At 44.4% G+C, this 14978-nt stretch overlaps 1 protein-coding gene across 2 annotated transcripts in view; it reads left to right on the forward strand.

The window, feature by feature from the left end:
* The window catches only part of spryd3 (SPRY domain containing 3), a 295363-nt gene that overhangs the window by 137685 nt on the left and 142700 nt on the right, over positions 1–14978 (forward strand). The window contains exons 9-10 of one of the 2 annotated variants that reach the window (XM_069906732.1): positions 7128–7247; positions 12309–12448. In XM_069906732.1, the coding sequence (XP_069762833.1) occupies positions 7128–7247; positions 12309–12448 (260 nt within the window). The remainder of the gene's footprint in view (positions 1–7127; positions 7248–12308; positions 12449–14978) is intronic. The other variant, XM_069906733.1, reaches the window with a different exon arrangement.

Here is a 14978-nt window from a genome sequence, read left to right on the forward strand (position 1 = left end):
TATCCCAAAGCAATTCATGGATGCACATTCACGCAAAATTTGACTGTGACCCAAAGAAGACATTAGAATCGGTGATCAAAAACATGGTCAATGAAGTACGCATTGTGTAATGTCTTGAAGGTGGCGAGATTTAGAGGAAACTTCACAAATGAGCGTCAAGATCTTTAAATTCCTGGATGTCAACATCTCCGAGGATCTCTCATGGAGCCTCCATGTCAATCCAATCACGAAGAAGGCTTGCAAGCAGCTATACTTTGTGAGGAGTTGGAAGAGATTTGGTATGTCACTGAAGACTCTTGTAAACTTCTGCAGGTGGGGAGCATTCTGGCTGGTTGCATCACTGCCTGGTGCGGAGGTAACAACTCTCAGGATAAGAATAAACTCCAGAGGGTTGTTAACTCGGCCTGCGACGTCACAGGCACCAGGCTTTACTCCATCGAGGACATCTACATGAGGCAGTGTCTTAAAAAAGCAGCCTCTATCCTCAAGGACCCCCACCACCCAGGTCTTGCCCTCTTCACTCTGCTACCAACGGGGTAAAGGTACAGGAGCCTAAAGACAAGCACTTAGTGGCACAAGGACAGCTTCTTCCCCGCTGCCATCAGCTTCCTAAATAATCAATTAACCATAGACATGGCTCCATAACCATATAACCATTTACGGAGCAGAAACAGGCCATGTTGGCTTTTCGAGTCCGCACCGGTTCACTGATCTTCCCAGCGTTTTACTCAGACCTTGAAGAAGGGGCCCAGGCCAAAACGTCTTTACTTCCTCTGGACACTGCGAGACCTGCTAAGTAACCCTACCTGCTTCCACCAACTCTTCCCCAACTTGTCAAGTCAGCCATAGATTCTCACCACCTGCCTGGGCTCCCCATTGTCTTCAAACTGCCCTGCTCCCCTTACACCCGCGCTCACTTTGACTATTTCTTTTTCTTGCACTATTTTTATTTATTTTGTAAAGTGGTTTCTAGAAACGTTTGCCCTGTGAGGCTGCTGCAAAACACTGAATTTCGTGACTTGTTCATGACAATAAATTCTGATTCTAAACTTGGGTTTCAGTTGGGGGGGTGTGGAGGAAGAGTAATGATTGCATCTGGTGAATGAGACTTTATACAAGTAAGGATACGTGCAGCAGAGCATCTGAAGGCGTCTTTCACTTGAAGCTCGGCGCAGATACCACATTATGCAATCTTCATTTCATTGTGAACTGAAGATATTCTGTTATGGATCGCAGATAACAACCCATTTAAGATGAAGTATGCATTTTTATGTTCTATTGGTCAGTATTTTGCAGAAGTGTGTATGCAGACCTTTCAACTGATAATGGCTCATTCGCACTTGTACATTACCTGTACTGCAGAGAGAATGCAAGACACCATATTTAAACTGCCGCAGAATGACAAATTTCATGACTCAAGTTCATGACGGTAAACCTGGTTCTGAAATCAATTTGGACAAATGCAACTTGAATCAAAAGGGGTTTTGTGAATTAAACTGGGAAATACATGTTTGGTTAGGTTGAGAAGAGAAATTGAAAACCTCTACGTTTCTGTGCTGGACAAGAATATTATATTTCTGCAGCAGTTTTGAGATTTGAAAAAAACTTGTGCTGTTTGTGTTTTACTCTCGAGTCCTTTCAGTTGGACCAGCTACTCATTACTTTCCTAATATAGAGTCATTTTTGCCATGAGATATGGCATGTAGGTAAGGTACCAATGGACAAATATGCAAAGTTTGGCTTGGTAACTAAGTGGTCACATTGCGGGATTAGATGTACAGCTGCATGAATGTGAAGTGTGTAGAAAACAGCTGTTTTGGAAAATGACTAATTTGGAATTGTAGCAAGGATTTATCTGAAACTTGGTGTAAATTTGATGCTTGCCCGCACTGGTGCCATTTTCCTTATTTCCCTTGTTTCTGAATCCAATAGCTCGGTTCCCTCTATTTTCCCATCATTTATGAAGTAAAATTTTTGAAACTTAACAAGACAACCATGACATCAGTCACCAAGTGAAAAAAGTTAGAGATCCAGGGTAAATCCCTGCCATGCATTCAGCCAAGCCCCCATCCCATGATTACTGGAAAGTGCAAGTAACTGTGACCACTGACACTGGCCCGTTCGGGTCATTTGGCTGAAGTTCTAGTTTATTTATCGTCTGATTGTACAAGTACAACCTGATGAAACAGCGTTCCCAGGTCCTTGGTGTAACATACCACAAACACACACACACAGACATACGAAGTAGGTGAAGGGCTCGCCAACAATTAAATCATTATTTTTTAAAATTTAGACATGTATCATGGTAACAGGCCCTTCCAGCCTATGTGATTGTGCTGCGCAAATACACCAATTAACTTACAAACCCTGTACGTTTTTGAAGAGTGGAAGGAAACTGGAGCAAACCCACACAGACACAGGGAGAACATACAAACCCGGGTCGCTGGCACTGCAATAGCATTGCACTGACCACTATGCTAACCGTGGTACCCTGATCTGTTCCACATTGATCTGTTTCTACAAGTAAACCTACGGTTGTCATGAATAAGTTTTTCACATAATTTAGGAAATGTCCTGTTTTATGGTTACAATGTGGTCCTCCTAAACTGCACATATTTTGATCAACCTCAGTCACACGTACAACGTCCACACTTCGGAGCAAGTGGAGAGAATGTTCCAAATGAGGGAATTCGGTTATATGAAGAAACTGAGGTTGAGCAATAAAAACACTTTTGAATGACATACATTAAAGTAACAATGCATCACATATGCACACTGCTAATGCGCAGAAGAGATCGCGCTAATACATTTATTATAACAGCGCCAATGTTTATCATCTAACTTTGCTGGTGCATTTCAAAGCACCGATATGCATAGAATAATGGTGCTAAGGTGTCTATTATGCATACTAGCAGAGAAATAAAAAGGTGCCAATACATTTGTGCAACAGATCATTCATGCATAAATATCAAAGAGTTAGTGTGTAATCATTTGATTGTGCCTATAAAACTTTGATTGCAATAGTGCGTGTCTCTGAGGAGGTGATGTGGCATCTGTGATTGAAGACAGGTGTTTGTGTGCATGTGTTTCTGTGTGTTTATATTGACCCTGGAATAAAATGGGTGACTGAGCAAATCACATTTCCTGTGGAGTCTGTGAAGTTAAAATTAAGTTTTTTTCATGTGGAAGAACTTTCATTAATATACTACATCTCATCACTGGATGCTGCGTAACCTGCTGAGCTTCTCCAGCAATTTTGGGAGTACGCTACAATCACAGCGTGTGCAGACTTTCCTGTTTAACTTTATCCTTCTATACCTGTCCAACTCCCTTTTAGAAGTTATTTTACTGTCAGCATCCATTGCCTGTTCAGTTCCTGGCTGCTTCCAAAGTAAAAACGTCCATTTTCATCTCTCCTCAAGATCATTTGCCACAGGGTTTAAATTTATAATCTCTGATTACTGACCCGCTTTCTAGAAGGAACCTTTTTTTTTCATCATTTACTCTATCAAGCCTTTCATCGTCGGGATAAACAAGGGTAGGACATAGGCGATGAATGGGAGAATTGGGGAGCAGAGGGATCTAGGGGTACAAGTGAAAAGATCGCAGAATGTGGAAGCACAGGCAGATAAGGTGTTAGGGACATGTGCGGGATTTGCTTTCATTAGCTGGAACATCAAATTTAAGATCAGGAAGGTTATGCCAGTCTTAATGAACATCGGTGAGGCTACAGATGCAGTACTGTAAACAGGTTGTCACACTGCAAGAAGGATGTGATTGAGCTGGAAAAGATGCAGAGGATTCACCTGGACGTGGCCTAGGATCGAGCATTTCAATTGTGAGGAGAGAATGGAGAGGCTGGGTATAAATTTAAATGTTCTAAATTTAGACATACACCACGGTAACAGGCCTTTTCGGCCCACCGGCTCATTTTGCCCAATTAGCCTACAACCCCTGTATGTTTTAAAGGGTGAGATGAAATCGGAGCACCCGAAGGAAACCCATTAAGACACAGGGAGAATGTACAAACTCCTTAAAGACAACGCGGGATTTGAACCTGGGTTGCTGGCGCTGTAACAGCGTTGCCACCCCTCGGCATGGTTAGCATTTTCCTTGGAGCAGAGGGGGCACCTGGTAAAAGTTATGAGCGGCATAGATAGAGCAGATGGTCGGAAGCCTTTCCTTAAGCACAGGGCTCCAAAGCACGGTTGGTGTCGCGGTTAGCACAACACCATTACAGCGCCAGCGACCCAGGTTCAAATCCTGTGCTGTCTGTAAGGAGTTTGTATGTTCTCCCGTGTCTGTGTGAGTTTTCTCCAGGGGCTCCGGTTTCCTCCCACCATTCAAAAACGTACTGGAGGTGGAGGTTAATTGGGTGGCACGGGCTCGTCGGCCGAAATGGCCTGTTACCGTGCTGTATGTCTACATTTAAATTTAAAGTCTGAGGGTGAAAGTTCAGGGTAAAACATCAATCCACCATGTTTTGCTTCTTGTCATTCAGTTAATTCTATTCCACAACTTTCTTCTTAATTCCAAGAGCTTTTCAATTGGGCTTGGGGCACACTGGAGACTGCAGATGGTGGAATCCAGAGCAACAACCAGTCTGAGGGAGAAGCCCAGAGACTTGATCTTGATGAAGGGTTCCAGCCCAAAACATTGACCATACATTTTCTCCCTCTGATGTCGCTTGACAGGCAATTAGCCTCGTATGACAATTCATCAAACACCTTCCAAAAAGGCAGCATGGTTAGCACAACATCACAGTGATCTGATTTTGAATCCAGTGTCACCTGTAAGGAGTTTGTACGTTCTCCGCGTGATGTGCGTGGGTTTTCCTCCCACCCTCCAAAACCAACAAGGTTTAGATTTAGACTTACAGCTCAGTAACAGGTCATTTTGGCCCATGAGTCCATGCTGCCCAATTACACCCTATTAACCTACACCCCCGGTATGTTTTGAACAATGGGAGGAAACCGGAGCCCCCTTGGGGAAAACCCATGCAGACACGGGGAGAACGTATAAACTCCTTACAGAAAGCGCAGGATTCGAACTCCAGTCTCAATCGCTGGCTCTGTAAAGGTATTGCTATGCCAACCGTGCTGCCCCTTGTAGGTTAATTGAGTGAAAGTGGGCAGCATGGGTTTCAATGGCCAGACTGGGCTTCTACTGTGAGGTAAATTAAATAAAAAGTTGGCGTGCAAAAGAGCAACCTTCTCTGCCACTTCGTGAATGAATTCAATCAAGTTAGTCAGGTACAATTTACCTTGAACAATTGGATACTGTCTCTCTTTGACTAACGCATGCCTTTTCCAAATTAAAGTTTTATTTTGATCCTTCTGATGATTTCCAAGTGTTCCTTCACCAATCATTGCCTGGCAAGCCTATTGTTTCTTAGTTTATTCCTCTGCCATCTTAATGTTTTATCAAGAGCAACCCTCCAGTGCTCCACCTTTCTTCTCCCCATTTGTAACCAGTGCCTCTGCTACCTCTACCTTTGCATTCAAGACATGCAGACTTACCCAACTTTCAGTCACGTTAATCTCCTTTGTCCATACCTCCCTCTTTAGTGTGATCCTCACATCATGTGCTTTCATTGTGAAATGGATGCAAAATACCTGTTAATAAAAGATTTTTTGGTATTTTCCCTTCCAAATATCTTGCACCTTAAATGCATGTAAAATGTTTTGGAGTTTAATGCATTATTAATGTTGTAACTCCTCTCTACCTTTCACATTACCATTTAAATTTCTCTCTTTTGCTTTCCACAAACTTTCTGGTTCTGAACTGAATCTTGCTTCTGTAATTTGTCTTTTTCTGTGTTACTTTAACTATTAAAGTTACTATTTTGGGAGCCTTTACTTTGATCTCCCTGTCTTCTTGCAAAAGAAGTTCTCAAACCCAAAATGTTCATTTTTGCCTCCCATGGACTGTGGTTTTTATTCAAGAATATGTCCAGTTTGTCCCACAAATGTCTTTCTTTGCTATATTGCTGCTTTCTACTGCAATTGCCTGTGCAAACTATGTTTCAGATTCCTCGCTGAAATTAGTTCATTCACATTTGAGCATTTTTACTGTTGATATTTTCTTGCCAAAATTATCACAAAGCAAATAACTTTCCAGTTGCAGTTCTCTTGCTGCTCGCCTAAAATGTGCTCCACTTGCCCAGCCTCATTTTTGCAGAACCAAAGCCAACATGAACTTCTTTCTAATTGGACAGGAGATGCATTGATTGAGAAAGTTCTTTTGTCTAAATATCAAAAATTTCAGTCCTTTCCTACTCTTACTACTTGCCTTTCCAAAGCTACATTAAGGCCATAAAAATCTCATATTACAACTCAATTTTTGCTACAAGCTTTTGGAACTTGCCAAAAATAAGTGCTCATTTATTTCCTCATTTAAAGTTCTATTGAGCAAACTCCAATAATAAAATAACTCACTCTCTGCTTTGTGAGCTAAATAGATTCATTTCTAGTGTATCTTTTGTATTTGGACCTGCATCATCCTTGACCAATATTGCCAACCCCCTTCGCTGTAACCTTTTCCATTTTCCTGATCACCAGCAAAAGTTGCAATCTATTCCGAGCCTTATTTCATACAAATACAGTAAAAGACCTAAAATCCAGACTGCTCGAATATTGGGTCAGTCCGGATGTTCCAGGTTCCCGGGCAGTGCATCTGTGAAGCTTGTGCAATGCACACACACAAGTTCTGATTCTCGGGTGGTCCAGATTTCTGGCATCCGGATTTTTTGACTTTTACTGTAATATCTCTTATGATAGTTTTGTATTTTCTTCGATTTAACCCCTGCAATCCCCTCATTTGCTACAATTTATACTCAGAAGTTCCTTGAGACATATTTCCTCCGTTAAAGATGAAAAAATAAATGCATGCTGTTGAATGCAAGAGTGAAGGATAGGTGGTGCCTGTGTGTTGGCAAGGGATGGTGACAGTGTCTGCGATTGCAAGTGTCTGTTGTGTACCACCATGTCTATACGTTTGTGTGAACAAGAGACTGTGTACTTTGTGTATCTGTGCTTGTGGAAGATGATCTTGGTGTGTGGGATGCATCTGTGTATGAAAGGTGGGTGTGTGTGTGTGTCACTGAATTTTCTGATTTCTTTCCTCAGATGATGGCAAACTTTTCCAAGGAAGTGGAGTGGGAGATCCCTTTGGCCCACGCTGCTACAAGGGTGACATCATGGGTTGTGGTATCATGTTTCCTCGAGATTATATTTTAGACAGTGATGGTAAGAACATTGTTGGTGTGTTCTGTAATATGGAGCAGACCCCATGAATTAAGATTGGGATTGTTCCTTTCTGAATTGGATCGAGTGGGGAAGAGCTGACCCTAATAACATGTTTGCGGATTTTATCGAAGATCAAGAGCAACTGAGACCTCTTGACTAGGGCTGCCACTTCCATTCCCTTGCGCCTTCCTCCGCTTGATGACAAAATCTTTGATCCTCAATTGTAGCTCTCCATTTTCTCCTGTCCCCTCTCTGCATTGTCTGCACCCTTGCCCTGAAAGAGTTTTTCTTTCAGTCCAGATCTCCTTTTTCTCTAGAAAGTCCCATTGCAAATGTGCTATCTATTTTATTGTTTTTAGCAGAAATTAAATGTGGCCAGCCATACTTGCCTTCCTCTTTGGTGAGGAAGGAGGTAGGGTATTCCAGAAACGAGTGGCTTGCCTCCAGAAACTCACCATCTCCTGCATTATCACGGAGAATGTTGTAATTGAAGACAGCTCATTATCCAGAACCTTCTCAAATGCAACAATAGATGGTTATCCTTGTGATGTGACATGTTCTTTGTGTTTTTTTTAATACCCTACCCTTTCATTGTTCCCATTTCCCTCCCACCCCATCGTTGTGTGAGAGGCAGCTGAATCCCAATTCCCTGCTCTTTCTGTAGGCCCCATTCTTCATGGTGCTCTCTGTGAGTCTCCAATTTCCCCACTACACTATGTGAACAATCTTAGTTTGCTTCTCCTTCTTCATTTTCCCCACATTAACTCTGAAAGATCTTTCACATTAGCCTTATTTGCTGGCCTATGCAAGAAGATCTCCATTTTCAAAACCAATTCCTGGTTCTTTCCAACTAGCTCCCCTGGCCTTGCCTGTTCTTTTAGTGATCTAAATATTTCTTACCTCTCACTAATCCAGTAGAAATTATTTCCCCAATTTGCATTATCAATGCCATGAGTAACCGTGCAATATAAATTTTTGTAACTTTCCCACAACAGATGTTGAAGCAATAGACATAATTTCCCAATTTTTTTTTCATTTTTCCGCCTCGGGAGACGGAGGGTCATTTGGGAACAATCTCCGGGGAAAGGTCCTGAATCAGGATATTTCAGAGGATCAGGGTCTGATACGTGATAGATCCCTCACCTTGCACAACCCCTCAGGACAGTAGCCATCAGGACTTGTATAGAATACCACAGCTCAGAAGCAGGCCCTTCTAGTCTGTGGTGAAATATTATTTTGCCTTGACCTGGACTCTAGCCCTCCATATCCCTCCCATCCAAGTTCCTAATCATATGTCAAAATGGAGCCCGCACTCTCCACTTCAGCTGGCAGCTCATTCCACAAACACTGTGTGAAGAAGACCCCCCCCCCCCCTGTTTCCTTCAAGCATTTCATCTTTCACCCTTGACCCATGTCCTCTAGTTTTTGTCTCACTTAACTTCAGTGGAAAAAGCCTACTTGCATTTACTCTGTCTATACCCCTCATAATTTTGTATACCTCTATCAAATCTCCCCTCATTTTCCGACACTTTATGTCGACTTTTAATCTCATTGGTTGGTCCATTACCTTGTTTTGCTTGTAATTACTCCGTAGTCTTTCCCATTCTTTTTATTTAATTTCCTTTCTATCTCAGGTACTTATATTTTTTCCCTACTATATAGAACCTGTATGCAGCTATTTAGTAAGTCTGCTACTTTGTAATTTCCATTTGTAAATCTGTGATTGTAAATGCAACTTTACTGATACTTTCTTTTGACGTCAGGAATTTTAACTCTGCGAAGTGCATTCGCCATTTTGTAGGAATGCAATTTGAGCTGCTGTGCACAGCTCACGCCACTGTCGCAAAATTGGGCCACATGCCTCTGTTTTATTTTCAGCTCTGCAGCAGCCAATTTACAGCACTTGGAATTTTGTTCAGTCATCACATCTGATTTTACTAGTAGTGGCTTTGATAAGCAGGGTCCTGCTTGGTGCAGGCAGTCATTTGCAGAGCACATGGGATGAGAAGCTCCATACAAAATCCTTAACCGGAATAGGAGCTGCAAGAACTTCCATCTCTTCAGCATTCAAAACATTACACGGTCATAAGTGCATAACCATCATGCTGTGCACCCAAGGAATTGGCACCGTTCCCCAGAGGCAGTCCGCTGTGTCTGCCACTGCACCCAGCCAATGAATGTCCCTTGGAGGACGCAAGATGTCCACTGAATCCCTGGCTCCATTTAGTGTTCCAGCAACCAAAGCACTTTGACCACAAAAGCCATCCGCTACATTGTAGAGACCTGCATCGGAATCCTCAGGATCCCTGCAGTGATCTGGAGTACACTCAAGTATCTCATTTCACCATTTCTTCCCATGTCCTCTGCCGTTTTGCTATTACAGCGTCATGGGAAGGGGGTGTGAGGTGCTTACACCCTGGCCCTTGTAACTGAGGCAAGAGTAAAAGGAGATGTGAAAAAGGCAATACCATTTTCTTCATGGCCACAGAATCTGAGACAGCAGTTCCAATCAAAGCCAGTGCAGGCTCCTCTAGGCCACTGAACTTGGATTGCTTTTTCTCTACCCATCTACTACTGCTAGTAGGAACTGTATGGCATTTCATCTTGCAAGAGATGAGTACCTTGCTATATGTCTGGGTAATCTACTTTCCGTGGTTGAATAACCTGTGGTATGTAGAAGCTGAGAGATGTGGACACGAGCATTGGAGTTATCTAAATGTGTGAGGGTATTAGGGAGGCCTATAGATGTTCAGCAGGTACCATAATTGACGCTGATTGTCAGGTGAGTGATTAAGTGATCCGAGGCTAGTGGTTCCGTTATTAGGAGATGAGCTTCACTGACGTGGATTGTTAACCAGCAAAGGAGAAGATAGATTCTCTATTGAAAATTGAAAATAAAATTTAAATTTAAACCAGATTCCTCTGTTTATCTCTCAAGGATGGAGTTATGGTGTTCTCCACCAGAGGTGGGCAAAGCCTGTATGTTTAGAAATTGGCACCTTCCCCAAAGGATTTTCCATTGTTAGAAATGTTAACAGTTATCACGTGCTATTCTCTGTCACATTTTTGGTGTTGCTTTAAGCGCACTTCCCATTCTATTCCCTGGTCTCTGCCAAAGCGGTATCTCTGGGCACCAGTTGGAGGTGCAGAGCCAACACATCACTTCGTACAGCTACTATAGTTGGTCACCAAAAGTAACTGCACATCTCTCCTCCTTCATCAGCTACTTCATCAGTGGCCTTCTTTCTGTCATCAGGAGGTGTTCACTGGGCAACATTGCATCTTGTCAGATAATAAAGCAGTCTGTGCCTACACACAGCAAAGCCTCAGTACAAGAACCATTCCCTCACCACCCAATTCATTCCATCCTTTAGCAACTGTGAGTGAACCAGACTGTTTGCAGTCTGGTATGCCATTCAACCCTGAGCTTCCAGCTACATATCTGTGCCATCCTTGAGCTGCTATTTCCAACCCTTAACCTTTCTGCTGAAAACTTATGCATGCCCTTCATCCATATCCACGTTACCTCTAGACTTCGCTTGGCTGGCCTCCCGTTTTCTATCCTACATAAACTTGAGGTCACCCAGAACTCTCCTGCCATTGTTTCATTAATGTAGTGAATTACTTAAAGTTGAGCACTGGTCCCAGCGTGACCCTGGAGAGCAATGCTGGTTATTCATCTCTATTTTAAGAAATATCCATCAGCCGGTACTTTTGCCCTTCAGCCAACTTCCTATCTGTGCTGTCACATTCACAGATATTGTTCGTAATGCTGATCAAGTTATTTTTGTCTGGTTTTGTCAATGAGAGCATGTCATAAAAATGTGAAGACCTAGTCTGCTTAATGCATTGACCACAGAGGTTGGGGTGGCATGGGAATGGGGTATGGTGCGGTAATCTTGCTGCACACTCCCCGGTGGCCCACCTTTTGGGCTTGGAAGATGGAGGTCAAGTCTGACAATCTTAACGTACAAGCCCCACCATCCAGAAAATAGCCAGGTCTTGGTGGGTAGTTAATTTTGGACCTTCTCTTTCAAAGCAGTACTTCCTGAGAGGTAAAAATGTGTTCTATGCTGCTGTCATTAAGCAAGGCGTATGATTGAAGCTGTCTGACTTCATAAAAAAAGTCTTCGTACAAATATAAAACAATATTAGGCAAAGGTTGCATATTATTACTTCCATTGCTTTATTGACTGTTAACTGAAGGACTTTGGGGGAGTGGGGATCTGTCAAATGCTGTAGTTGGGCTTAGGTTTAGCAGGTATTTTTGAATACCTCTCAGGGTTGTGCGAAGAAAACAGATTGGGCTCTGACCTAAAAGTATGGTCAATTTATCTATTCCAAGGACAACAGGCCCTTTTGGCCCACGAGCCCATGACACTCAAATTCCCCAAGTAACCTACAACCCTTTTACGATTTGAAGGGTGAGAGGAAACCAGAGCACCCGGGGAAAATCCTTGCAGACATGGGGAGAATGTACAAACTCCTTGCAGACATGGCAGGATTCGAACCCAAGTCGAAGGCGCTGTAGTAGCATCATGCTAACTGCTACGCTAACCGTGCCCTTTTAAGTCGAAGTTTTTAGCTGAAATGTTGTGATGTACTCGTACCTCGATCCCCAAAATTTTATGGAAACATAATTACTTTCTTTGAGTGGCTATTAGGGTGGCATGGTTAGCATGGCGTTTAGTGCAACGTCTTTACAGTAGTGGCAACCTGGGTTCAAATTCTGCACTGTCTGTAGGGAGTTTGTATGTTCTCCCCATGTCTGCATGGGTTTTCCCCGGGGGCTCAGGTTTCCACCCACTGTTCAAAACATACCGGAGATTGTAGGTTAATGGGGTGTAAATTGGGCAACAAAAATTTCAATGGCTGAAATCGGCTTCTACAATGCTGTAAATAAAATCTATATTTTATAGATCCTGTTCCAAGCTGCCATGTCTTTAATTAATTAAGAATTAATGCCATTCTTGGATAGGCTTTACTTGCAATTCCTGTTGCAGTTTGGAAGTTTCTGAGCATCTTCTCCACAAGTTCCGTGATAATTATTTCTTTCCACAGCTGACAGTGATGACTGTATTGATGGTGCAGAACTGAAGTACAAACAGAGGCATGTGAGGAACATCATGTATTTTAATGATGAGGATGAAGATGATGAAGGAGAAGATATGGAACAAGAATATGATGGAAAGAAAGTAACGGTACAGAGGCACTTTCTTCTGCTTACCTTGTGTCCCAATCACTTTATACTGCGTCTGTAGAATGAGACGAGGTCATTTGGGAGATATGTTTAGATACCAGACCTCAGGAAAGAATAAGGTAAGGTTTGAGGTACTGTGGTTAAATCTTTATGTTAACACACTATCGATGAAAGACAGCAACATTGCAGTGAAGGGGCGGTGAGATCAGACATCCAGAATTTGGGAAGGACAGTTCTTCTGTCGATCTTCATTTTCTTTTCCATCCAAAAAGCACGAAAGCAGTGCTCAGATTCGGAGCTTTGTCCAGGGCAGGAAATTCTTTTTTTTTCCTGAAGCATTGAATGAAATGTCAGCATTGGCTTCGTTGTGTTGTATGGATTCAAACAAGTCCTGCTCCAGAACTCTGAGCTGACAGTTCAGTGTGATATTGAGGGATTGCTGCACGATTGAACGTGGCCCCTTAAATCAAAGCGATGTGCTCTTTTGTGATATTTATTTTGCAGAATGGAACATGAGTGCTGTCCCAATCATCAGAACCAAAAAGGATAAATTTGGTGCTTATTTGGGTCTTTGCCATCTGGCTGCTGCCGTGTCCTGCAATAAAACAGAAAATGTATTTCATGGTGAAATGTTTTGGGATCTTGTAATATAGTCAGGTATTATGTAAATTTAAATTTTCTAAAAGCCCAAAACATTGGAGATTGATATTTATCATTGAGATGTCGCGGCGGCTACACTGCTAACTGAAGGATCGCACAACCAGATGGGTTGAGTTCAGTGAGCAAAACTGATTTATTGCAGGCTGCCTGGCTGGTCTTATACTCCCAGCCCGGACCTGGCTGAGAACCGCACTGGGGGGCCCCGACGTCACCGGGGCGTCACGTGGGTCACCAAGCGTGAGCTTCTGAGCCCAGTGCCAAGGTCGGGAGGAAACCCCCGACAGCGTCATTTTGGCTGCCTGCCCCGCCGCGTGCGTGACAAGCGGGGCCGGTTCGCCTGCCTAATGGCGTACTGCCACACAGCCCCCCCCACCCCCCCAGAAATGGCACCAATGTCCTTTTATGCCCGGCGGCCTCGCTTCTTGGGTTGGGCCACAACTATTGGCTTGGTGGGGTCAAGGTGGACTGGCTTTAACCTGTCCACCGTAAACAGTTCCATTTTACCGCCAGAGTGAAAGTGGATCCTGAATGACTTTGTACGGCCCTTCGTATGGTCTTTGTAGAGGTGCTGTGGATGAGCCCCGCCTGATAAAAGCGTACTCTGCAGAGTACACCTCGCTGGAGATATAAGATGCCCGTGTGCCATGTCTGGGCGGCGGTGGGGGTGTGAAGGAGTCCAACTGGGCCCGGAGGTGGGGAAGTAGACCGTGCGGTGACTGCTGGGGTTGTGAGGTGCGTTGACGAACTCACCAAGTAGGGCTAGCGGAGCACCGTAGACCAGCTCGGCTGATGACGCCTGTAGGTCTTCTTTGGGAGTTGAGCGGATGCCCAGGAGCACCCAAGGCAGCTCATCCACCCAGTCGGGGCCGGTGAGACGGGCCATAAGTGCCGACTTAAGGTGTCGGTGCAATCGCTAAACTAGCCCATTGGCCTGTGGGTGATAGGCCATGGTGTGATGTAGCTCGACCCCCAGCCTGTTGGCGAGCTGTGCCCAGAGCGCGGAGGTGAACTGGGCGCCCCAATCACTGGTGAGGTGATTCGGGACGCCGAACTGGGCAACCCAACCATTCAAAAGCACTCGGGAGAAGGAGTCCATGGAGGCATCTGGTATCGGGATTGCCTCGGGCCAACAAGTGGTGCAGTCTCCCACTGTGAAAAGGTAACGGTTACCTCAGAAAATGGGTAAGGGTCCGACGATGTCCACGTGTATGTGGCTGAACAATTCCCGGACGTGTTCGAAATCTTGTACGTGTGCTCTGGTCTGTCTGCGTACCTTGGAAAGCTGGCAATGGGTGCATGTTCTGACCCAGTCCGCAATCTGCTTTCGAAGCCCATGCCAGACAAAATGTTCTGTCACTATACGGACCGTGGACCTGATGGAAGGGTGGGAAAGGTCATGGATATGGTGGAAGACTTGCCTGCGCCACTGCTGGGGAACCACTGGTCGTGGGGTGTCCATGGAGACATCGCACAGGGCGGTGCCCTCACCGTGAGGAGTCGGGAAGTCCTGGAACTGCAGGCCCATGATGGCAGTCCTGAAGGCCCGCGTCTCCTCGTCGGACTTCTGTTCCCAGGCGAGCTGGTCGAAGTCAAGGCCAGGTGTCAGCGAGCAAATGGCCGGTCGTGAGAGTGCATCGGCGACCACGTTGTCTTTCCCCGCTTTGTGCCAAATGTCGGTGGTGATCTCCGACACAAAGGAGAGGTGACGCTGTTGGCGGGCCGACCAGGGATCTCTTGCCATAGCGAGTGCCTGAGTGAGGAGTTTATGGTTGGTAAAAATGGTGAAAGGCCTCCCCTCCAAGAAATAGCGGAAATGACGCACTGCCAGGTACATGCCCAGCAACTCACGATCGAAAACGCTATATTTGTGC

This window comes from Narcine bancroftii, chromosome 12, assembly GCF_036971445.1.
Source record: "Narcine bancroftii isolate sNarBan1 chromosome 12, sNarBan1.hap1, whole genome shotgun sequence".
Classification (NCBI taxonomy): Eukaryota; Metazoa; Chordata; class Chondrichthyes; order Torpediniformes; family Narcinidae; genus Narcine; species Narcine bancroftii.